Below are 24,432 nucleotides of genomic sequence, written 5' to 3' on the forward strand. Positions count from 1 at the left end.
CTTTTTTCGTCCTTGCTGCACGGAGGTGGCCGCCAGGTGGCGCTGTGGCATGCGCTTGGCAATTACCCGGCAGGCAATGCAATATAAATTAGCTGACAAAGCTGAAAAGCGGATCCCCTGGGCAGGCCTGGAGTTTATGAACTAGCCTTCAAAGCAGCCTCATAGCTTCAGAGGAGTCATTCGAAATTGTACTTTCACTTTGGAAAGAAGTCTGAATTTTTGTAGAGCTCAAAATATACGTAAAAAGTCGAAAAAATGCCACGCAGACAAAGGAGCGCTTCTGCCAAGCCCAGCACCACCAACCGTTTGCCAGTGATGCTGCCCTCCACCCGGAGTTCGGAGATGATCTTCAAGGATGTGGCCGCCCATGCTGCAGGCGTGGCAGCAGGATCAGTTGTCGGTCACGCGATTGGCACTGGGATAACCGGATTGTTCAGGGGGCGAGGTCAGCAGCCACACCACAGTGACTTGGTTGAGGAAGGTCCTTGCGCCACGGAAATGAAGCAGTTCCTCAAGTGCCTCGAGGATAAAGACGATCTCAATGCGTGCAAGGAGTTCAACGATGCTATGCGACGTTGCCATCGCCAGCATAATATTTAGAAAGCAAAAATCTCGTTCCGGTTTTAAGAGAAGAACTCATTTTGTAAAATTTGAAAGTTTTCCTAAGCCTCCTGACCTATTAAATATTAATCTTTGAGATCTCTTCTTTAATATTGGTGGATGAAACAAAGATGTCAAGAAACATAAGGACTCCTGCTTATTGTTAAGAAGCACAGGTTACTTTCTCCAACCTAGACTCCTGAGATACATCAAGGATAATGAGGACCAAACTGCTTACAACAAATTAAATAGAGCTCCGTTCCCATGTCATTGTCACCATAATCTGCCCATATAGGATCCGAAAACCCTTTTCCAATCATTAAATATTCCATTTTGTCCTTGGGTCAAATTTGAATAGACTTCAGCACTTCCAATCAAGTCCAGGCGATGTGGGTGCGCAATTAAAATGCTTTATGACAGGTCCTTCGTCCTTGGGCGACCCCCTTTTTTCGCCACTTTAAAGCGGCTCCATTGTCACATGCTCGCTGCTCCTTTGGCGCTGTTATTTTTCGCCATTCTCAGTTAATTGTGATTTTGTTTACCGACATCCTTGTCTCTCCTGTCGCTCGACCCCTGTCAGGATCTCGGCTTTGTTTGCCCTTCTACTTTGTCTGTGGATCCGGGCGCATATTTACTTTAATTTTGTTTTGTTATGTTACTTCGCCGCCGCCCAAAAAACTCATCCTGTCCACCCCTCATCCCTCACCTACCCACCATCCAGCGATTTTGGCGTTGAACGCGCTTTTCTCCTCGCTTTGAGCGCTTTTGTTTCGCGCTGCGCGTTTTTCCATCTTTTTATTTTTCCGTGAGCCCCAAACTTTTTCATTTCGTTTTTTATCTGCTTGGCTTGCGCACAATTAAGCCAGCGAAATGTTTTTGGCCACGTCAAGGCGACGACGTTGACATCGAGGACCCCAGAGAGAATACCCTTTTTAATTTCAAGCATATTTTTCCAGCGGCGAACTCCTTAGAGGGAGTTATGCCTATAGCCCAACAGTCAGACCTGCCTAACCCGAACAGTTTGGCATTGACTTAAGGAGGCTTTCATTATATTTTCTCGATCTTATGTTTCTATCTTTAAATTTTGTTATTTTGATAGCTAAAGGTAATGAAATCAATTCAAGTTGACCTCAAGAATATTGATTAACTTCTGTTTTCTAACCAAACGAATGAGTGACTGCCACCAAATGCTGTGAAGTCATTAAAGTTTTAAAGCAATTGCCTCTTAATTTTTACGAGTCAAGCCCAAATTGCACTCCAGGAAGGTCGACTGTATATTTGCAGCTGTCTTAAGCGCTTTGTCGGGCTTAATGAAAACAAATTAAATTTTTGGCCGGCAGCAGCGGGCCTAATAAATATTTATTATGTACTCAAAACTTGGCCGGCTCACACGCTCTTAAAGAGGGCTTCCTGCAGGCCCGCTCCCGCTGATATGACACATCCAGACCAGAAGGCTGCTTCTGGCAGCACGGACCTCCCGTTGCGGTCAGCGGAAACTGGGCGGGAATGTTAGTTTGGATGCGGACACGGGTCGAACGCAGCTCGGATCTGACATGGCTGTCGGGTCAAGCCATAATTACGTCCAATTAAGGGGCTTTGAAGTGGAAGCCAGTGCTCCAATTTCAGTTAACATTTGCACAGAATTCGAGTTCTAATTTAATTTTCTCTCATCAAGCTACCATCTACGCAGTTTTTCGAGTGGGAAAACTAAGTGCAGCATAAAAAACTATGATTTGGTTTATTGATAGTGGAATTATTTCACTCACGTTGCTAATAGAATGTTTACAGTAATCAAGTGAAGTGAGTTTTGTGTTGCAATCGGTAACGCAGACTGAAAAAACCATTTTAATTCCCTGCATTTCCGTGCAGGATTAAGTTCCATCAAAACTACAGCACTGAGAGTGGCATCCAAAATTTGTGTAGCCTGTCAAGCCCTGAATTGCTGACGATATCATTGTGCTGCAGTCATTAGCAAGGGACAACATCAACCATATCTGATGTGAAATATGATGCGAGGCAGGCAAAAAGCGGGAAAACACATTAAGGGCGATGCAGCACAATCCAATACACAATTCGGGGCAGATGCAGATGGATTTGCAGTTGCAGTGGCAGGTGACGAGTGCAGCGGCAAAAAGTGCTCCCTTGATTGCCTCTTTTTGTTGCCCGCTGAATTTTCCTGTTTTCCATTGTTCTCTTTCACGCTTTTCCTGCCCAAGGAACAGAGGAAAGGAAAGGAAGACGAAGAGGAAGCGAGCGGGCGAGCGGAAAAGTGTGAAATTCGATATGGCAAACAAGCATTGGACTGCGAGTCCGCCGTGTTTTAACTCTTTATTGAGGTCTGTGTATCGGAAGAAATATCCACAGACTCTTTGCACACAGTTTTATCCTTATTTTCGTCTTCTCACTTGAGTTTTCCTCTTTTCCTTTCTTTAATTTAAACATATACATATTTACCTGCTTAAAACATTCACATTTTAACAGTTTCCTCTGCGGCTTTTCCCAGTGTATTGTATGGTGTTCTGCGTGTGTTTTCTGTGTGCATGGGGGCGTGGCCACAGGAGGAAGGAAAGGCGAGGAAACCCGGCTGCGGGCAAACAATGAGAAATGGCTGCTCCACCTGGTCCACCTGCTCCACCTGGTCCACTGGCCACACAAAGTGTGTGTGTATGGAACGCTTTCAGCTGGCCGACCGACCTGAACGTGTTTAATTTAATTCCCCGGGCAAACTCGCTCCATGGACACTTGGGCAAATCGCATAAAATGCTAATAAAAATCAAATCAATTTCACAAGTGGTCGGCCAGTGGGGCGTGCAGTGCAATAAATTGTATCAGAGTCGTGTAACCAAATTGGTTGAATGGCCAGTAAGTGCATTAGTTTTGAGCGCTTCTGTCAAATATCAAATTGATGTGCAGCAAACTGTGGCGAGGGCTGGCGAGATGGAGATGGCCGGCGGAAGCGGAAATGCATTTCCGAAAACCGGAAATGCACTGCATTCGAATTGCAAATGGCGGCCAGCAGCCACCATGAATATGCAGGGAACGGCAAAACAACCTCGCCTGCCCCAGGCCCCTGGAAAGTTGGTAATTCCAGCATGTGGGCCAAGTTGCGGTGCAATAAATATTTCAGAAACACAACTTTCGGGGAGCTTTCGGAGTTCATTAAAGATGGGAGAACTAAATTTAAATTGCCGGCCAGCATGACCCGGCCAACTCCTTTGCCTGCTCTTTGTCCATTTGCATATTAATTAAACCTTACAGCCGAAAGGTCAAAATACCAAAATGCCAGCCCAGAAGCCATAAGCTGACCACACACACAAACTCACACATCCACATCAGCCAGCTGCTTCATTAGATGGCGAGGCATATTTTCGGGCGGAGCCCAGTTTAAGCCCATAAAAATTTAATTTCGCCTTAACAATGGCCGTATGGGCCAACAATTTGCCGTCAGCCGAAATTTATCTTGCTCACCCCGCCGCCGCCGCAATGTGTCACTTAAATATCAATTTAATTTCCATAATAAAGCCGCCGCCCCCAGGACATTTCCCCCGGGGGATTTTCCCTATGATTGACAGTTTGTTTAGCACGCCAGGATGCCAGGGTGCGGGGGTATACCCGAAAAGTAGTTGACAGAACATTGATTGAAATAAGTAGATCAAATATGTATTATTAGAACAGAGCAAATTTCGGCAGCGAAACAATCGCCCAACTATGGTTAATTGTATTTACCTTGCTCTCATCGCCCGAAGGAAAATGGCAGCAGGAGCCTTGAGTTTATTTACTTCTGATTATGGAAATATATATCTCTGATTGCAAGGCAAATACTTATTAACTTGATCACGGTTTAGTTGGGCACGACAAGTGGGCGGAAATCACTTAGTATGGACTCAATATTAACATGCCGAAGGTGTTTAGATAACTCAATCTTAGAAGGAAGAGTAATAATTCAATTTTGAAATCAAGAATCCAGAATGGAGTTGCTTTTCTTGGAATTTGAATATTATAGTTAGCACTTAAAGAAGGTGGCTCAAGGGTAATGCAGAGTAACTAAGGAACTAGTTAAGAAGTTTCTCCTGAAAGTCAGTTATTCATTCCAAGCAATAATAATACATGTTATCTGGGAATTATTCTTTTCATCAATTGTAAAGATGATGACATAACCTACATCCTAGAGAGTACCTAAGTAAACTCTCCTATGAACAAGTACTGTCATTATAGCACAGTAGTTTGAAGTTTGCTTATTAACTTTAGTGACCTTTAAACCCAATGTAGTTCTCTATCTCAAACCGACATTGCTGAACAGTGAGTGCGATATAAATCCATCCACGTTGTCATATAAAATATCCACGAGAATGAAGTGTGGCCATATAAAAGCAGTGCGAATGAAACAATAAAAGCAAACTTAAAAGTCCATTAAAAATGCTTAAGCGACTTTATAAAGTCGGCAGACCGCGTCAACTTGCTGACATTTAGGTGGGAATGGAAATGGGAAAGTGGATGTTGATGTGGGTGACTGGACTGCATAAAACTAAACTAAACCCAACTGAACTGAACTGAGCTGAACCCACACTCAGTATATAGCGTACACTTGATGGGCTGCTATTAAGGCAGAGAAAACAATTTAACGGGAAGATATTCATATTAAAAGTTCTTTCTTTAAATGAAAATTTCCCTAAAGCAATACTCTAATTTTATGTACTGCGAAATGTTCTTTTTTGGTATACAAATTTACTTCCTACTTAATTCATATTAAGCACATATTTTCTTTCTGTGCTGTTGTGGTCGCCGACAATAAATAGAAATCTCAATTTACGATGCGTTAGTTGAGCTGCCGTTCTGGATTTTTCCGAGAGGGCTTGGTGGTTACTAATGCCACTAGGATGGGACATTGTTGTTGCTGCCCACTGGAGGGGGCGGAGTGCTTTGTGGGCGGTAAGTGGGTGCAGTGTCCTCGCTGCGGGCCGAAACCCACTCGCCTCTCTAATGGCATTTGTGATGGCTGCGGTTATAGTCACCGTCGCCGTTGTCGATGATGTTGATTGGCGATTCGCCGGGCATGCATGGATATGTCTCCATCCCCATCCCCAACTCCATCAACATCCACATCGACCTAATCCCGCGGCCATGTCCTGCGGAAAGTGCACAACGGGTGCTTATATGCTGACATTAAAAACTTTGCTCCACTGATGCGAAACCGAAACCAAAACTTAACCGACGCACAGTTCAATTATGCCATGAAAGTTGTGCTCTCTTGGAAAGTTCTTCACTGCGCTAATACGTGACATAATTTGTGGTAATGCGACGGGATTGGACGGAAAGGAATTGTGGCAGACAGTTCTCTGGGGTTCGAATCACTTTCAGACAGATACAATGTTTGCAACTTGTCTGCAAGGACGAAGGAGAGCGCCTCAATTAGCGCCCACTTCCGCTGGGCCCAGTCGAGCGAGTCGGAAAGGGGAAATTGCTGGCTTTTCTTCTGCGAAAATTAGTGGAAAAACTCAACCGCAAATGCACTTTCCAGCGAGGTAAGCCGGCTTTCGAGGAATCCCCTTCTGGTCAAGACAATTCCGGCCAAAGCCTCGAGTACTTTCCTTGCAACGAAAAGCGGCAACCTCAGCTAATTGGCCCTTGAATGGAAAGTGGTAGTAACTCAATTGGATTGTGGTCGGGATAAGGACAAAGGACCCTGGCATTATTTGCTATTGCCTTTGTCAGAAAGGCCAGAATAAAGAAGTCAGCTTCTGCCCGAATCGCATTCGAATCATGCAAATTTGAGCTTCATTTTTTCAACCTGCTAAATTGAATTTTGATATTTTCATGTTCGCATAAATAATAAAATGCTTGATGGGGCATGGAATTAATTTGAACAAAGGTAAAAGTTAAATCTGACGTGTGTAATTTAATTTTCCAGAATTTTTTATTTAACGATGGTACTTAGATAAAAAATATGGCAAACATATTAACGGAAATTGAAATGCTAAAAATATTTAAATAATTCGATTAGTGAAATGCATAAATTATTATGCATTCTAGCCAGCTGCGAAAGTTAAATATTCCATCAAGGCAGCTATAAATAATAATGAGATTAGGCATTCTCCCCGAACTATAAATTTAAATGCCTCGAATAATTTCCAGCTGGCAACGGGGCGAATGCGCAATCTAGCTTTCGCTGGTTGCTTAACATTTGATGATGCTCTCACAGAATTTTATGTGCTCCAAATGTGCAACAATTTCGCCTCGCCCTTAACCATTTTCCTCTGAAAGTGACAGCGCATAACTTTCCGCAAATTGCTGCATCATTTCAGCTTCTTTGGGTAAACTATTTCAGCTCGGGCCTCGCATAAATATGAATTTACAAATTTACATGCCACTAAAAAAGCAACAAAGTTATATTTTACTTTTTTCCTCAGCTGCAACTATGCGGCGAAGAAGGAATTTGGGGGGTTCTGGAGGCAGAGTGGGGAAAACCTCTCAGAAAATAGGCGCAAGAGTCTGCGATGAGATAAAGCCTTTGTTGTTGCCCGCCGTTGACAAACCAGCACTTTTGTAGTTGTTTCTGCGATTCTCGGTGTTCTTGTTGCGGCTCTGGTGAAACGCATAAAAACTTTTTAATTAAATTCCCCTGCCAAGCCAGGAGCCACTTGTTGTTCTTGCTGAAGAGCAGTGAGAAGGGAAGTTGGGGAAGGCGTAGAGTGGTGCACAGAGTTCAGTTGGTGACAAGTTTCCATAAAGTGGTAAAAAAGCTATTTTTATACCGTTAAGAGGTTCGGTGCACTGAGAGAAAGAGGTCACATAAATTGTATTTATTAAAAGCTGTGGATTACAAAGACCAGAAAGGCCCATCACATAAGGTGATCTTAAGTTGTAAGATCTTTAGCAGCCTTAACACTTACTATAACTTAAATCAAAACTTATTTAACATCTCTGTTTGAAGACAGCTCATAGTCATTTTACTGTGTACCATCACAGGTTTAACTACTTCGAGTTGCCAACTTTAAAGCAGTTGCATTCCCTAAAAAGTTTCAACTTTTTCGGCCCGACGAACAGCTGAAGAAACTCTAAAGTTGCCACTCGGCAGAGTGAACACCAATTTCGTGGTAATTAACATAATCGAAATATGTTTCTTCCCTGCATTTCAGCCTTGTTAAATCGTTTTAAAAATATTTTCTGCAATTTTCCACATCAATCAGCAGTGGGCAAATGGGATTGCAGCTCTGCTGGCCTTCGGAATCAATTTGGAAACGTTTAAATTGTATATTCCTTCCTTCCTTCGACTCCCGACTATTTGCCAAGGGCCTTGGGCTCCTCATTGCGTTATCCTTGGACTCCGGATGCTCCGAGCAGTTGCAGCAGGCAGGCGAGTCCTTCTACATCCTTTCCTCCTGCCGGCTGTCGCATCCTCTGGCCATCCGTCCTGCCGCAACAAGTGTCTGTTTGCCCTTGTTTTGGGAGGTCTCTCTGGGGTGGCAACTGTTGCTTCTCCGGCTGCTGTTTGCATTTTTATGGTAAACTGCCTGAGGCGAGTCAATGTTGCTTTTTGGGCCCCGCAATTAAGCGAGGTTCCGCGGAAAATGTGGTGGAAACCCCATTAACAACGAGGAGTAGTCATTACTTTTTAAAAATATATAACAGAGGCGGCTTTAAATTAAACTGCAGTTTGTGTAGCAGTCCGTCATTGTTATGTTAAGCGAAAGTTCATTTCAGGATGATGAGGTAATTTTTAGTACGAGGAGGTAAACTCCTGAACCCTTTATTTATTAATTTCAAATTGTTTATGAATTTTAATTTATTTTAATAAACATCTATACGAGTCTTACCGCAAACATGTGCTCTCACCGTTTTTCCTCCTCTGATACTAAAACGTTGAAGGGTCAGCAAGACAAGTGGGAAAAGTTTGCCGACCGCTGACCGCCGACAAGCGCTGAACTTTTCCGACAAATTGCTCGACCCAGCAGCGACATTTGCACCTGTCGCTCGTGCCCCCTGGAAATTTCGCCCCTTGCCGAGCCTTCAAAGACACATACATACATCACTGTCAGCGGAAATTTCTCGTCTTTGGCTTTTTGTTTGCTTGCCTTTTGGGCTAAATTTAGACTGTGCTCTGCAGAAAAGTTTGGACAAAGTCAGATGTGAAATAAACATGCTAAAAATCGAAAATTCAATTTAAACGTCACCGCGCCCTGTCATCAAATCATAATTCCGCTCAAAGGAAAGGGTGGCGACGGGGGCTTGGGTGCTACCGTATGCCAGAAACGTGTCTGTTGGCCTTTGAAATCTGGCAAATATCAGACAGCTTGTCACAGAGTAAAGGCGGAAAAGCATCTGTGTACGTATAAGTATCCCATGAATGAATCGCAGAGACAGCGTTTTCCCCTCAATGAATGAGGACGGAAAACCGAAATGCATCGAGGCTGTGTCACTTGCCAATTTTCACAGTTTTCGGCACAGCAAAAAAAAGCCAAAAAGGAGCAGCCAGCTTCCATTGATTGCGAATCCGTAGAATGGAAAGCATCTTCCTGAATGGGCCAAATTGCAGGCCGCCTATTCGAGCCAAGAGATTTGGTCGGATTTCGGCCACCCGGCATCGAATTAAGTTGGCACCACTTTTTTGGCGACTTTCTTTCGGATGAATCGGATGAAAAACGGATAATTCAGCTGGCATATGAACCGATATTCCTGAATGAAAATCAATTTGTTAAAGAAGGAATGAAACAAAAGCAACTTGCTTAAACCCACGTTTAAGTTTTATGATATTTTCGCAGAGAGAATGAATTGAGAGCTCTTGCCTCTGCAAGTCCCCATCAATTTATCAGCTGATCGAGTTACCAGCAGTTTTTCAGCCATCCGTAATTCTCGATTCTCGGATTTCAATCAAAGGAAAATATTTACATTTTTCACTTAGCCAGGCGAGCGAAATGAAATGCCAAACAAAGGACACAAAATGCGCCAAGGCAATAAAGTGTGGAAAAAGAAACCGAATAATTGTATAAAATAAGAAAACGAGCCACTAAAGAGGCTGGAGCGCAGCCTTGGAAGTCCCATCTCCTGAAAAGAATTAAACTAATATTTATCAAAGAGATGAGCGAGACGTGCTCCAAGCTAAACAAAAGACGACAGCGAAAGCCGGCGCCATCCGAGGCGAGTTGAAGAGTAGCAGGGGAAGAAAGAAAAGCAAGGAGCAGGATGAGCTGAAGGATGCGAGTGAGATGCTGCACCGTCACGCGGACTAAGGCAAGTGACGCTGTCAAAAAGCGGAATGAATGGACCCTCTTGTCTGCTGATACACTGGATGAAAATTGGAATTAAGGAGAGTTTCTCTCAGGAAATATTTCTTTAAGTTTGCATTTAAGTTGAGCATGAATATTTCTGATAAACTAACTTTTACGAGGGATATCTTTAAGGGTTTACATTATTTTATATAAAATTTGTAATCCCAGTTTAAGATCTATTTCTAGGCCAAACAAGTTTAGTTTGTCTTCCAGTTTTTCTGATCGCAAAAACACTTTTTTCCCAGTGAATGTGTGCCAGAGTGGCGCGAAAGTTGAGCCAACTTTATGCTAATTAGCAGCTGCTAACCAGCGTTAAAACTTTGCACTTAACAGGCGCCGCAGGAGCGGTAGCAGCAGCGGTAGCAGCAGCGGAACATCCCGACATGTGTTCTAATGTCCTCCAACCTGGCGGGTCCGGAATTTACGGGCTGCCAGATCCTTGGCCATTGTGGCTCCTCAAATTGGATAAGTGCTGCTTCTCGGACAGCTGCTCCGCACAATGGACAGTGAGATATATATTTTGTGCGGGGAGTGCGGGTATATATTCTTGGCTCAGCACTTTTTCCGCCGTCTCATTGAAAGCTGTCCCCCGTACCTCCTCCAAAGCCAACAAAAAAGGAAAACATTCAAAAATACACCATTTATAAGCATATATTTCGGTTGGTGCGGCACTCGGCTTGGGTAATTGCATTGAAATGGGAAAATAAAACGGCTATAAATATGCCCATTGTGTGCCAGTGCGATTCCAGAGCCAACAATGCGCGCCATAAATTAACTAAATTGAAAACCATTTCGGTGCAGCGCTCTCCAAAGCCCTCTCCTCCCAAGCCACCCCCCGACCTTCATCGCTGGCAACACTTTTATATTCATTACATTTCACAGCGAGCTCGAGTCTATTGTGCCCTGCGATTCAAAGGCAGACTGAGCTCTATTAAAGGGTTCGTCGGTAATTATGTGTCGCTAGTAAATTGATAGTTTCTTTGCATTCTTCATTGAAAAATATTTCAAAATGCGTATCGCATTCTGTATAGGATTTATTTTTGCAGAGATTTATTTTTATACAGCATGTTGTTCATTTAACAGTTTCCTTATTGTAAGACACACATTCGGAAATAAATCTCTTCAGGGAATCAGAGGAATATAATCAGCTTGTTCTAATTCCCAGTAAGAGCATTAGAAAGTCAGCTCAGAATTTTGTGCAATATTTTCGTAGCTTTTTTCCTTTTTGATGCGCTTTCCGCTCAGTGCGCACATAAATATGCAATAGAAACTTTTCTCACGTTTTTGATTGCATTTTTTGTGCAGCGTCATAAATATTTAATGTTTACTTTCGCCAGCAACCGGAAGTTTCGGAACTGAGCTTCATTTTTTATCCCCCTCCGCTCTCGAGATCTGCGCACTTGCATCCTCGCAGTGTAGACGAGAATCCTTTATTGCTTTTCCATGTGGCCAGCGGTAAATAAATGCGATGTGTTGAGTGCGGTGGATTTCCCCTAATGTCCTTATTAAAAGGGGACTGAGTAAGCCCGGGCAATGCGATTCCTTGGCAATGTTCCTAAATGTGGCCAAAAACCACACGATGCACTTCATTAACTTAATTAAAAATCTTGGCAGAAGCTGGGCAAATAGCGCATGCGACTGCATGGAAGGGCGGCAAGTGTAAGTGCAAAAACCACGATGCGAGTCATTTCCAGCTGAGTGCAAATAATGCGCTTCCCCACACAAGCACTGAAGAAAATCGAAGAATACGCAAACAGTTCTTTATTTTAGCCAATTAGTATCTTGGAAACGGGGTTTCTTTAATGCTTTTTGGAACTGTAACCTTAGCAATCTGACTACAATCCCAGGTCTTAAAATACGAATAAGTTGTCGCTTAGTTCACACATTTGTTTTCTGTGTAACCACACACATGCAGCCCCGCATACACACACTCATAACGCAGCACACGGAGCGTAAACTCAATTAAAAACTGTCGAGCTGTTGCCGCCATGCCGCATTTCGCCTGATGACGGAAGTTGATTATCTTTATCCAGTGTCAGAAAAACACACACATGTCACTCTCTCTCTGTCGCAGTTTTCCTTTCCCGGGCTGTTCCTAGGTTTTCCAAGCACCACTAGGTTTTTTCCATTCACACTTAACGCCGCATGCAAATGCATTCTGGCATTCGTTTTTGTGGGCCCTTGGAATTTCTTCTATTATGGCTTGTAATTTATATTTTCTTGCTACCTTGGTTGCCGGTGAAGGTAATTGGATTTTAAATGCAGCTGCATTCGTAAATTAGCCATCTAACTGGTTCGGAATGCACAATGTAAGGCCACAAAGCGCTGCACAGAATGCTAGCGGATTCCCTTGCTGAATACTCAGATCCCATAAATGTCATATGGGAATCGTGCTTGACTCGGAGATCTGGCCAAATAAATTTGTGATTCAACTGAGCCACCACATAACTGCACAGGGAAAAAACAATATGAACCTTTTTTTAGTACTTTTAGAAATGATAAAGTTAAAGAAAAAGTTCATCGTTCTCTTTAAACGCTTTAGCACAGTTTCATAAAATGCCTAAAAGTAGGCAACGGAATATATTACTCGTAAAAGGTTAATTCCTCGTTTTGTAAATAAAACCTATTTTATTCTCATCACTGTATTATTAATTAATACATCTCGAGTTATTATAATTTAAATTGTGAAATATATTTGTTTTGCTCCACTTTGACACTGTGGCTTTTGTGTGAGTTCATCTAAATGCAGAATTGAGTAAACAAAGTCACAGCGAATGGAGTGATTGAGGCTCCCAGTGGCTGCATGTTTGGAATTTTTATGGGGGAGCACATCACCGCCCATTTGTGCTGCCACTCACCCACTCACCCACTTCACACAACCCTCCCGCCAGCAATATCTGCTCTGCTCTGCTGCACTCTGTTGCAAATGCAATGCCTACAATGTCTCGAATGCGGCTAAGCATGACGTTGATGAAGCGCATGCAACAGCTCAACTTAGTTGAAGGTTCACGGAATGGCAGGTTGATGTTGCTGCTGTGCTTTTCTGTTGCTGTTGCTGTTGCTGTTTATGTTGCCGCTGTGCGGCGATGTGTTGCTGCTGTGCAGTTACTGTTGCCGGCTAAATTTGTTGCTGACAATTTCTTGTTAGCGCCCGCTGTTCATGTTGTGGTTTAGTGTGCGTGTGTTCTAGACGATAAATTTTCAATTTTGCAACTCGCGTGGGCTTGCCAGTGTTAGTGTGTGGGTTTCAGTGAGCGCGCGTTTAGCGTTTCCGCCCGTTTAGCCGCCGTTCAACGCAGCACACAACATGGCGTATGATTGATGCCGTCTCTGCCAGACACTCGCTCGCACAGACAGGGGCTTATTATATTTACATAAAAACAAAATCTCGCGTGGTTAAAGGGTGAGATGGTGTGGCTGTCGTGAGAAATTCTATGGCTAAACTGGTTCTTACCTCACGTCTCTCGATTTGATGGAGCACCTGACAGCAGCACATACACACACGTCACACACCCAATGAGGTGGCAACAGCAACACCATGCCTCAGTTCCAGCTTAACTTCCATTATGCGTTAAGGTTCTTTAATTACTTACACACACCTCATCACTTATCTCATTCATTGCAGAAACGCGTCGAAGACATTCGCTGAGCCTTAATCCAAGGAGAGAGACGGCAAGAATCTCGGAGAAAGAGATAGCAGGCAGGTGAGTCATTCAGCAAACATTAGCGTACATAAAAGGCCTGGAAGAAAGCCTAAAAAATCAATTAAAGCCACAGCCTTAAGTTAACAGTATCTTATCTTAAAATTCAGCAAAACAGGATAGCTTAGGAATCCTTTTAAGGGGAATAAATAAGCATGTGGTAGTATCCACTAAAGGGGTCATGGTTCTACGAATTAATATCTAGGAAATATTTTTCATTTACAAGTTCTATAAAGATGGATTGTGCAAAAATAAAAAGCTTTCAAAGTTCCCAAGGCAATCATCATTATTGTCAATAGCTTAAGTCTCCTTTGGCACCCTAGGACGTTATGCAGATTAGAGGTCTTAGTGGCTATTTTTCTATAGTTTTCTCATCTTAACGTTTACTGCACATACTTAACCTTTCAAGGAATTTAATTTTGGCATTATTGCAAAGCAGTAAATGCATTCTCCAGGGCTCTCTGGCCCCTTCGAAAACAATTCAATTAGTGGCAGTAAGAGACAAAGTTATCCGGCTGCCATATAAAAAGATAAAGAAGATTTTATGACTCACTCACAGGATCATGAGCAAAGGCATACCACGTTTGTCCGGCATTCTCATAAAAGTCAGCACAAGTATATTGAGTGGAAAATTGCTGGGCCAGCGATGCACTTTGTTGCGATGCAGCTGCTGCATTTCTCCCAGCAGGATTAGATTGCATTAGATTAGAGCGTCCGCATCAGATGTCCTTTGCTTTGTATCTGAAACTGGGATTAAATGGGTTCTTCTCTGAGCCGGGCGAAAAATCAAATCGATTGCAATGCGATTGGCCTGGTGGTGAGCCATTACATTGATTGAAGCCCCCGACTAGTACGTGATTTCAACAGAAGGCCAACAAGTTGGAAATTTGCCAACAATTAGCAGCTGTGAGGCCTAGCCCACAGGTCGGCAGAAAAGGCGGCAGGACAATGGACACTGAACAATGAGCAAGGACAAAGGCGGTGGAGCGACACTTTAACAGAAAGTATTTCCGTAAATAAATGCGAAATGGTATTTTTTATGATGATGTCACAGCGCGCCAGAGAAATAATTTTAAAACCAATAAATTGTGCGAAAAAACAACCGACAACAACAACAATAACAACAGAATGAGCTATAAAATGGCAACAACAAATGTTTGACTTGACAAAACGGGCATTTATGTAGGGAGCATAAATTCCTTTGGCGGGAATCATCGATGTTCTTTTTCGGGGCCTTCATATGGCCGCCATAAATAATCAAATGAAAATAACAAAAGACTATAAGGCGCAGCTCCCAAATATGCAAATGGCTGTGTGGAAATGGCGAAGCAAAGCGTATTTGGCGTTGTTTTCCAACAGGAAACGGAAAGGAAGACGGAACGAGACAGGCCGTACCCGCAATTTATGTAAAATTCAATGCTTTATTACATCACACACGCACCCAGGGACCCCGAGACACCACTCCCTCATATGCAAATCATATCACTCATACGCCCACGTAAACTTTAAATGCAAAAACATTATCAAAAATGAAACAGCAGTGAAAATGCCAGACCAGAAGCAACCAACAGGACCAAGACGGATGCGAATTCCTAAAGATAAGCAAATGTTTTTGTTCTCTCTCCCGCTTCTACACATGTTTTGTGAACAAATTTTATTATGCACGCAAATAAACAAACACACACATCCCGAAATGCCTACATATGCCAGGCATTTTCCACAAACTGCTGCTCAACACTCCCAAACAAAGTTAATGGCAAACAATGATCCGCTCACATTTTCCACTCACTTTTGTGATTCTTAGACTGTGACCTTGACTCGGAATGGGGAATGGGACTGAACTGAATGTTGGCCATGCACGATATTTGATATTCCATTTAAAAGGATAGCCACACGTAAAAGTGAAGGGTTTTCGTCTGAAGCTCGCAGACTGCCCTACTTCGAGGGAGGTCTAATTTTTTCACAGTGAAAACTGTTTGTCAAAAAATACATAATATATTTTAACAAATTAATATTATACTCTTAAGTAAAACTTACTATATAAACATATTTCAAAGTCTGGACTGGCTTGAAACAGTAAAGAGTTGCCATCCTGATTGCTTCCCGCACTTTGTTGCCCAGTGTAAGCGCGCCGGCATAAATATATGATTCGAAATCAACGCATTCATTATTTACAACCATGCCAACGTGGAGCAAAAAAGTGTAAGGCAATGTAAACCAACAGCAGCTTGACACATAAACATCAAGTGCGCAAGAATTCACCCCTCGGAAGGCCCTTTTTGGCCCCCTTTTCGCCTGCCAGCCAAAGAGCCCCGAAAAGGGGCGCCAATGTCGACAGCGGCAATTTAAAATTGCTGGCTTTTTAACTCGCATCCATTTACAGCAATTTCGTGAGCTCTCGAGACGTGTCCCTCGTGTGATGTGTCAGGTTGAAATTACATCGGGCACTTGGAAATGGCAAAAATGCTGCAAGGATAACACATGCGAGTGGGCCATAAATAAGCAGAGACGAGACAGAAATTGAATGTGGAGGAGCCGGCATGAGAAATCAAATTTTATGACTTTGTAATTGAAAAGCGCTGGCGAAGCATATGAAATAAGTGGGCCAACATGCCGCATACGCAACCTCACGCATTTGCCTTGAATTCGGCACAGATTTTAATCTCCTGAGGTTTCCCATCTTGCAGTTAATTTTTTACATTTTTGTGGCTTTTTTATACATTCAGCTTATCAGTTTACCTGAGCAACGAATCCTATATCTCCAAAGTTTTAAAAACTCTTAGAATAGTAAGCTTTGCGCACTTTAAGTTACATACCCTGTTTTGTAGGTAAAATCCCATTCCGATTCATGTAGCACTTTTACTTCATGGATTTTTAATGAAAGGAAAAATTCCAAAAGTAACATGTTTATTCCATTTTATTCACTGAAATGAGTGGGCGAGCATTGCGCATACGCCTGCCGGGCTGCACAGATTTTAATCTCCCGAGTTTGCCTCCTTTTTTCGGGGATTTATTACACTTTTTGGCTGTCTCAATTCACCAGTGAGTCACTTGCTTCGTGACTTTTGCTGCTCAGCCACAAATCTGCTCGGCTTTAAAAATGCTGTCTGTGTGCGGTAAAAAAGCGAAAAGAAAAGCTTAATGCGTTAGAGTGCCGGCGCCAAGCCAAACCCTATAAAAACGCGGGGGCGGTGGTGGCTGAGAGCGGGGCAGCCTGTCAGCGGAGAAACGGGCCAACGGGGCAACAGACCATAAACTGCAACCATCAACTGCATCGCATTCCCTTTCGAGTTCTCCAGCCTTCGAGTGGCTGCTGTGGGGATACTCGAGCGGGCTGCTTGAAACAATTGCTTGCGATATCTGCAAAAATTAAGTTTACGCTCGCTGATTTTAAAAAGCACTTTATGCGCATCCAGCTTTTATCTTTTCCCCTGGATGAGCTTATTTGGGGGCAGTGGAAACTTAAGGATTTGCAAGCGTCAGCGCGGCCATAAAATATATTTTGTGTTAACTGAAAGGCGAGCCAGTAAATCCCGCACAGCACTTAATAAGCCAGAAGGGGTGGCATAAATCTAAATGGAAATCTCCGCAGTAAACTATTTTCTGTTTTCCAACAAAGTGGAAGTGATGTCGAAGAAGCAGTTGGCCAACTAAAATTACACTTGTTTAGCAACTGTGTTTCCCCCCAAAATGGAACTCAGAATCTCAGATTTAGCTGGTGAAGAGGGCCTGTCAGCAAAGTCGAGCGACTGCGGCAAACCTCAAGACGCTGCCGCGGAAGCCAGAGAAACTGCCAAATATTTGAAAAGTTCTGAGCTCGGAGGAGGAATGCCAAATATGGGGGCCAAAGGGCGAAAGGCGGCTAAAGACGAGGGAAAGTTGCTCATGCAGGACGAAGGACATAAATATTAAAACCTATGAATATTTACGCCCCTGTCGGCTTTGGCAATAATACAAATAAGGCCACTGCCAGCCCAGAAGAGCCCTCCCTAAGCCTTAGCTGCCAAATCGCCCACCGTCGTGCCCCCGAACGATTCATAATTAAATTACATTATTTATGTCCTGTTGCCAGGAGAATTCATCCGGACAGGAGTCGCAGCTCCGGCCGGCGAAAGCTTAAAGCGGCTTACGACTCGCTGTGTGCTGACCAAATAATTGGGGCCATCTTGTCCCCTTGATTAGCATAATTAACACCGAAAGTCGCTCGAGCGCAGCCATCCTCCCAAAACAAATAAATTCGAGTGCATCCGCACAAACAGGCAGCATCGCAATCACGGAACCAACTCGTGCGCACTCCCAAATTCCAGTTGCCCCACAATTTCCACCAGAGTTGAATTTTCCAAAAACTGAAACGCAATGTTTTGGCATTGCTATTTATTATTATACCCGGCCGATTGGTTGGCCAATTTTCCCACACATGCCTCTTTGCTGTTCGTTTTATTTAGAATTTAGTGCCAGTTGGAATGTTTGCGGCTGAAAGTTGTCAACATTGGCTGGAAATTAGCTGGTTAATTTAAAAGAGATCAAAAGAGTTCTCTTTAAAGAAAGCTTTAAACAAGAGAACTGCAAGCTTCGGTATATTTAAAATAGAAACTACTAAACTATTTGTTATTCTGTCCCAGTTTCCATGGCCTTCTCCTCCCACAGGACTCTGTCCTGAGAGAATAGTTTAATAATGATGCTGGGCTGCGGGTTAATGTTAGCACTCCCCGTTGTTTCATGTTTCTCTTGATTTTTAAGTGTTCGCAGGGCTCACACCTGTCGCACAGGTGTGGCATCGTCTGGCCGTCTAGACGCCTTTGCCCCCATCCGATTTCCTTGATTTTCGAGGCTCAATTGCCACTTGGCCTCCTTCAATAAATCGTGCAGTGAGACACATGAGAGCGGTGCTCGCAAATGGCGTCTTTAAAGCGGCTTTTCGATGGCGAGGAGTTCGACGACACCTCGAAACAGCTCGCAATGGAATTCAATTAGGGAGAAATGTATAAATTGTATTTCTGTGCGCGGTTCCTCGACCTCTTCCTTCTCCTCGGCGGCTGACCACAAAGGCAGGAAGCCGGGGGAAAAAGGCGAAATAAATAAAAATGCCAAACGGAAGCTGCCAGCGAAAATGGCCGCAACAATGGCGGAGGCGCCACCGCCTTTTAGCTGCCCTTTGTTTATTTGTTTCGCATTTCGAAGAGCGTCAAGTGCTTGTGGGCGGTGGCGGTGGCGGTGGCGGAGGCGGTGGGCGTGGCCTGCGGTTTGGGCCAGGCGGTGGGCCAACAACTCAATAATCAAAAGAAGTATGAAAATTAATACAAAGGGACGGCTCTGATGATTCACCGCATGGCTGGGAAAATGGGGAAAATTCTTAGCGAGTACACAAACCATCTGCCGATGGCCGCCGGGCCATGAAAACGTTCGCGGTTGTTTCTCTTGTATTTTCCTTTTTCCCAGCATTGTTTCATTGTTTAAAAATTTCTCTGGAAATTGTAACAACTGTGACCATCATTAGGGCGACATGTGCGTGTATTGAGGTCTTTGTGTGCTTGGAAAAACGATGAAGTAAAATGGGAAAGCGTAGGAGAGAAGACGGCCTCAGGCCCCCGAGTTTTATGCGAATTTAAATTCAGACTTTAAGACACCGACATTTTCACTTTATAAATACAGCTGAGTAATGAATTTTCCACATTTTCTTGTTCTTTTCGTTAGCAGCCCTGGCGACAATCATACAGTCCACAAAAACGACAGCGGCAAGCCACAGAGATTTATTGAAAGAGATACCCGGAGTACAAGGCATAAAAGTCAATGACCACATCAACTGGCGGCCGCAGGCAGCGATTTTATTAAGCATACGCCCCCACATAAATTAGTAATCAAGCGACGCGGCCCGAGGCGAAACTAATAAGAGGGCTTATTTTTATTGAAATTATGATTAATGACAAGAGCGGCGAAGTAAAGTGCGGCACGGTGGCGTATACGCAATGATGCTGAAGCCCGAAGAGGTGATAATGCTGGGCAGCAGGTCAGCACTGGGTTACTCATACGCCGCGTTAGCCCGCTGCCACTATTGAAAGACTGATGGCTTTGGCTGGACAGGATTGGCGGCGCCATCAGAGCCACCGCCACCGCAGAAACCACGGAAACCACCAGAAACTGATCTCCACCGCCACGCTGACTCTGTTCGTGCTCTTCCTGAGCAGCTGGATAGCCTATGCGGCGGGCAAGGCCACCGTTTCTGCTCCGCTCGTGGAAGGCGAGACGGAGTCGTCCTCCTCGCAGGACTTCAACAGCAGCAGCGCCTTCCTGGGGGCCATAGCCTCGGCCTCGGCCTCGTCCTCGGGATCCGGATCCGGATCCCTTGGACTCTCCTCGATGAACAGCAGTCCCATTGCCATAGTCTCGTATCAAGGAATCACCAGCAGCTACTTAGGGGACAGCAACACCACCTTGATACCATTGTCGGATACTCCCTTGCTCCTGGAGGAGTTTGCCGCCGGGGAGTTCGTTTTACCACCCCTAACATCCATATTCGTCAGCATTGTCCTGCTGATTGTGATCCTGGGCACTGTGGTGGGCAATGTCCTGGTCTGCATAGCCGTTTGCATGGTTCGGAAACTGAGGAGGCCCTGCAACTACCTTCTGGTCTCACTGGCCCTCTCGGATCTCTGCGTGGCTCTGTTGGTGATGCCCATGGCCCTGCTCTATGAAGTGCTAGAGAAGTGGAACTTCGGCCCGCTGCTCTGCGACATCTGGGTGTCCTTCGACGTGCTCTGCTGCACAGCGTCGATCCTAAACCTGTGTGCCATATCCGTTGATCGATATCTGGCCATCACGAAACCCCTGGAGTACGGGGTCAAGAGGACTCCCCGGCGAATGATGCTGTGCGTTGGCATTGTTTGGCTGGCAGCCGCCTGCATTTCACTGCCTCCTCTGCTGATCCTGGGGAACGAGCACGAGGACGAGGAGGGCCAGCCCATCTGCACGGTGTGTCAGAACTTCGCATATCAGATCTATGCCACCTTGGGATCGTTCTACATACCGCTCTCGGTGATGCTGTTTGTGTACTACCAGATCTTCAGGGCGGCGAGACGGATTGTCCTGGAGGAGAAACGGGCACAGACGCATCTGCAGCAGGCTCTCAATGGCACAGGGTCGCCCACTGCTCCGCAGGCTCCCACTCTGGGCCACACAGAGTTGGCCAGCTCCGGGAATGGGCAGAGGCACAGTAGCGTAGGAAACACCTCGCTCACCTACTCCACCTGTGGCGGCTTAAGCAGCGGAGGGGGAGCCCTTGCCGGACATGGTAGTGGTGGTGGCGTGAGTGGCTCCACAGGACTCCTGGGCTCTCCGCACCACAAGAAGCTGCGGTTTCAACTGGCCAAGGAAAAGAAGGCCTCCACCACCCTGGGCATCATCATGTCCGCCTTTACCGTCTGTTGGCTGCCCTTCTTCATCCTGGCTCTCATTCGTCCTTTCGAGACGATGCATGTCCCGGCGTCGCTCTCGTCCTTGTTCCTCTGGCTGGGCTATGCCAACTCCCTGCTGAACCCCATTATCTACGCCACCCTGAATAGGGATTTCCGCAAGCCCTTCCAGGAGATCCTCTACTTCCGCTGCTCCAGCCTGAACACCATGATGCGGGAGAACTATTACCAGGATCAGTACGGAGAGCCTCCTTCGCAGCGGGTGATGCTGGGCGATGAGAGGCATGGAGCCAGGGAGAGCTTCCTCTAGGCCTTCCCCAGGGACATCAACCAGGATAAGGGCACAGCCAAGCGGATCTGAGCCGAATATGTTGGAAGGATCTTCCTAGGTTTCCGGAAGAAGGCGATTCCTCTGCTCGACACACTCACACTCTTAAGTATACACACTGGGATGGAGATCCAACTAAACTAGAAAATACAATGTTCTATGGTGGAGGAGTAGTTCCTTGACGCTTTCAACTTTCACTTTTCTGTATAAAAGTTCCAGAACAGTTGTTTAAATTGTTAGCCAGAACGATCTGTTAAATAAGTTTCAGAGTGCAGACTCCTAGTTAGTATTTGACTTACAGAATCATGAGAAGATGTCTTTGCTTTAGCTGGTCAAAAAGAAGAACGTAAAAGGAACTACTTCCCACCATAATTTGTCAGCCCAGTACACACACACATGGATATTTGTATGTAGTAGTGTTAGTAGTGCGTATCTCTGTATATGTGCACCGCCCCTGAAGCTCGCATTAAAGTGCGAATCGTAGACGACTCCTCTAAATGTAACTTGTTGTTGTAATTTTAAATGTAGAACTAAGCAATCGACGTGGTCCATACCACACATACACATATACAAACACACTCACAAACCAAACACACACACACACATACACGGTTGTAACTGTGACAGGTTTCTACGGTTCCTTTTATGTTTCGAAAACAATCAGCACCGGATATGAGACACAATCGTTATCGAATCTATTGATACCTCCCCGAGCCCACGAACCCACCCTAGCTCCCCTAGAAAAGCCCACAAGTCCCATCCCAAGATTTGCCAGCGTAGTTAGTTGATTTGCGATACTCAAACTGAGCCAAAAATTAAATTTACGAACTGCGGACTGCAGCCAAATTAAGCCTACTGATTAACCTAGATATATTTATGTTTGTGCAAGAAGCTATCCACTGTAAATACCCAGCCACCTGCGGCTCTGTCTATAAGCTATATATATATATTAATATATAAATATATAGATAAAGTAGCCTATATATATATGTGTACACTGTGCGGCTCAAGCTGCAGCTCAAGTGAGAAGAACTAAATTGTATTTTGTAACTTTCTGCATTAGTCTTTCGTTGTATTTTGTATGAAAAGTCACGCCTCTCTGTGATACCAAACATTAAGCATTACTTTTATGTTTAGATCGAAGCTGCATCAAACGTAATACACACATACCTATACATATAGATATAGTCAACTAAGTGTGCATGTTTTTATTGTATATGTATGTAGCACTGCGAGAAGTGCATTATGATATTCGCCACAAAGCAACCGACAAAAACGATGGAAACTGAGCTATTCGTAACTTGATGAGATAAACTATCAACTATTTACATAACCCATACACGCCTACACCCCCACACACCCATCAAATTAAGTGAAATTGAAAATGGAAAATGTAAAACGGCAAACGGATAATGGAAAAGGAAAAGAAAAACAAACAACGGCAAACGAGCATGACAAACTAAGCGCAGCTAATTATACGCAAACCGAACTAAAGTTCATTACAAAAACAAACATCAAATATTATAATTAAAAACAAAAAGCAAGTAATTGAGAATAACAAACAAATAAGAACTAAAACACTTTCCGAGTGAAGCTTACAAAACTGCAAACTGCATTTGAAAACTGTTTTCCCAACAAAAAAACATGCGGAAATTAAGGCATCAAATAAAAGGCAAACCGTATCAATGTAATATCCCCTCTCTTTGAGTTTCATTTACGATTTCGGAATGGGTTTACTGTTCTCTTGTTAAGGTATACTGGCCTGAAATCATTTTATAAGGTGCCTAAAAGTATGCAATGGATAAAGTACTGTTAAACGCGTCTTGAGCATCTTCAACACTATTACTTTCAGACATTTGGACAAGTAAGTTAGCGTTACTAGACATTTTTCTTGCAATTTCTTTTAGCTGCTCAAATAAGTTCCGTGAAAGGCGACAGGTTTAACTTTCCAGAGCTCATATACAAGCAGCTAAAAAATCAGAACAGAATTCAAATCCAACAAATGCGAAACGCAGCAGCTGCTGGCATTTTGTGCAGCTGAATGTCAACTCAATGCGCAATTTAACAGACTGGCGGGCTAAAAACATAGAAAAGCAGCTGCAAGCCAGTCGCCCATCGAGTGCATTCAGCTCATTGCGAATGACAAGTTGGGCAAACGTGCAAAATGCACGGAAACGGAAGTGAAAAGCGAAAAAGGAAGGCGAAAGCGATGCCAACATGGTGTTCCTACCAAAAGGCAAACACTAACAAACTAACAAACATCTGCGGCGGAAGCCCTCGAAATGTGCGATGCTGTATGCAAATATCTGCACATTCCCCAGTTTCACTTTTTTGCGAGCCATAAACAAGGCGGCCGCTCTGAGGGATCCTAAGCAGTTGAGATTCCAGGAAACAGAAGCTCGAAAAAGGGTATGACAATGACAAAGTGAGGCGGATCTGACGGCGCCAGCAGCAGAATCAGTTTCACACTCGCAAAAAAGCAGCCCACAAAATTTGGCAGGATTTTGGTAAGTTTTTAGTGATTCCACTAGAAGAAAGAATGACCACTTTCAGCTGAATCTCTTTTTAATAATTATTTAACTCTCCAAAATGATAAATTCGTTGATAAGAGAACATATATTTTAGAACAGGAAAACATTCAAATTATTAAAATTATTCACAGTATTTTGGTCATTCTTTGTTCTCCGTGCATTTCGAGCTCCTGGCTGCCTGCTGATAAATGATGATTTTCCGCCCGCTTCTCCGCACTACCGACTACATGCTAGGATGCCACTTTATGAGCCAGCCGAAAAAAGGGACTCGCACCGAGCACAAGGCCACTCCTTCCGCCTCGGATGTGGACGGGGATATGTGTTTTCGGTGCGCTTTGCCTTTCAGTTAAGCGGATTTCTGTATTCAAATAGCTGCGTTCGGCACGCAGAAAAATCCCGAAATGAAAAAAGAGCTGACGAGTGCAGTGAAATTGTGCTGCAGCCGGGGAGCGTAAAATTTATGGTATTGCCAGCAGTAAAGTCTGCAGTTTTACGAGCACTTTTTCTATTAGTAGTTACGTGACACTAATGCGACGTTTATGAAACATCTCGAATCATCATGAGGGTCGGCCGGTGTCCTTGGGAACTTTTTCCAGC

At 44.1% G+C, this 24,432-nt stretch overlaps 2 protein-coding genes across 4 annotated transcripts in view; both read left to right on the forward strand.

Annotated features, from left to right (window-relative positions):
- Positions 1 to 22,998, forward strand: part of LOC108104230 (5-hydroxytryptamine receptor 1) — a 50,202-nt gene extending 27,204 nt beyond the window's left edge. For 2 of the 3 annotated variants that reach the window (XM_017210181.2, XM_017210180.2), the window contains 2 exons: positions 13,492 to 13,570; positions 19,265 to 22,998. In XM_017210181.2, the coding sequence (XP_017065670.1) occupies positions 19,631 to 21,286 (1,656 nt within the window). In that variant the 5' untranslated portion in view covers positions 13,492 to 13,570; positions 19,265 to 19,630 and the 3' untranslated portion in view covers positions 21,287 to 22,998. Of the gene's footprint in view, positions 1 to 13,491; positions 13,571 to 19,261 lie in introns of all 3 variants that reach the window. The other variant, XM_041819404.1, reaches the window with a different exon arrangement.
- LOC108104232 (coiled-coil-helix-coiled-coil-helix domain-containing protein 10, mitochondrial) lies at positions 175 to 697 on the forward strand. Its single transcript, XM_017210183.1, has one exon. It carries the CDS (start codon positions 256 to 258, stop codon positions 598 to 600), a length of 345 nt encoding a protein of 114 aa, XP_017065672.1. The 5' UTR covers positions 175 to 255; the 3' UTR covers positions 601 to 697.
- Positions 22,999 to 24,432: the final 1,434 nt, after the last annotated feature.

Source organism: Drosophila eugracilis, unplaced genomic scaffold (assembly GCF_018153835.1).
Source record: "Drosophila eugracilis isolate 14026-0451.02 unplaced genomic scaffold, ASM1815383v1 contig_670, whole genome shotgun sequence".
Taxonomy (NCBI): domain Eukaryota; kingdom Metazoa; phylum Arthropoda; class Insecta; order Diptera; family Drosophilidae; genus Drosophila; species Drosophila eugracilis.

What these genes read in the sequence shown, in the direction of transcription:
- LOC108104232 (XM_017210183.1), top strand. Translation starts at nt 256, where the DNA reads ATGCCACGCAGACAAAGGAGCGCTTCTGCCAAGCCCAGCACCACCAAC.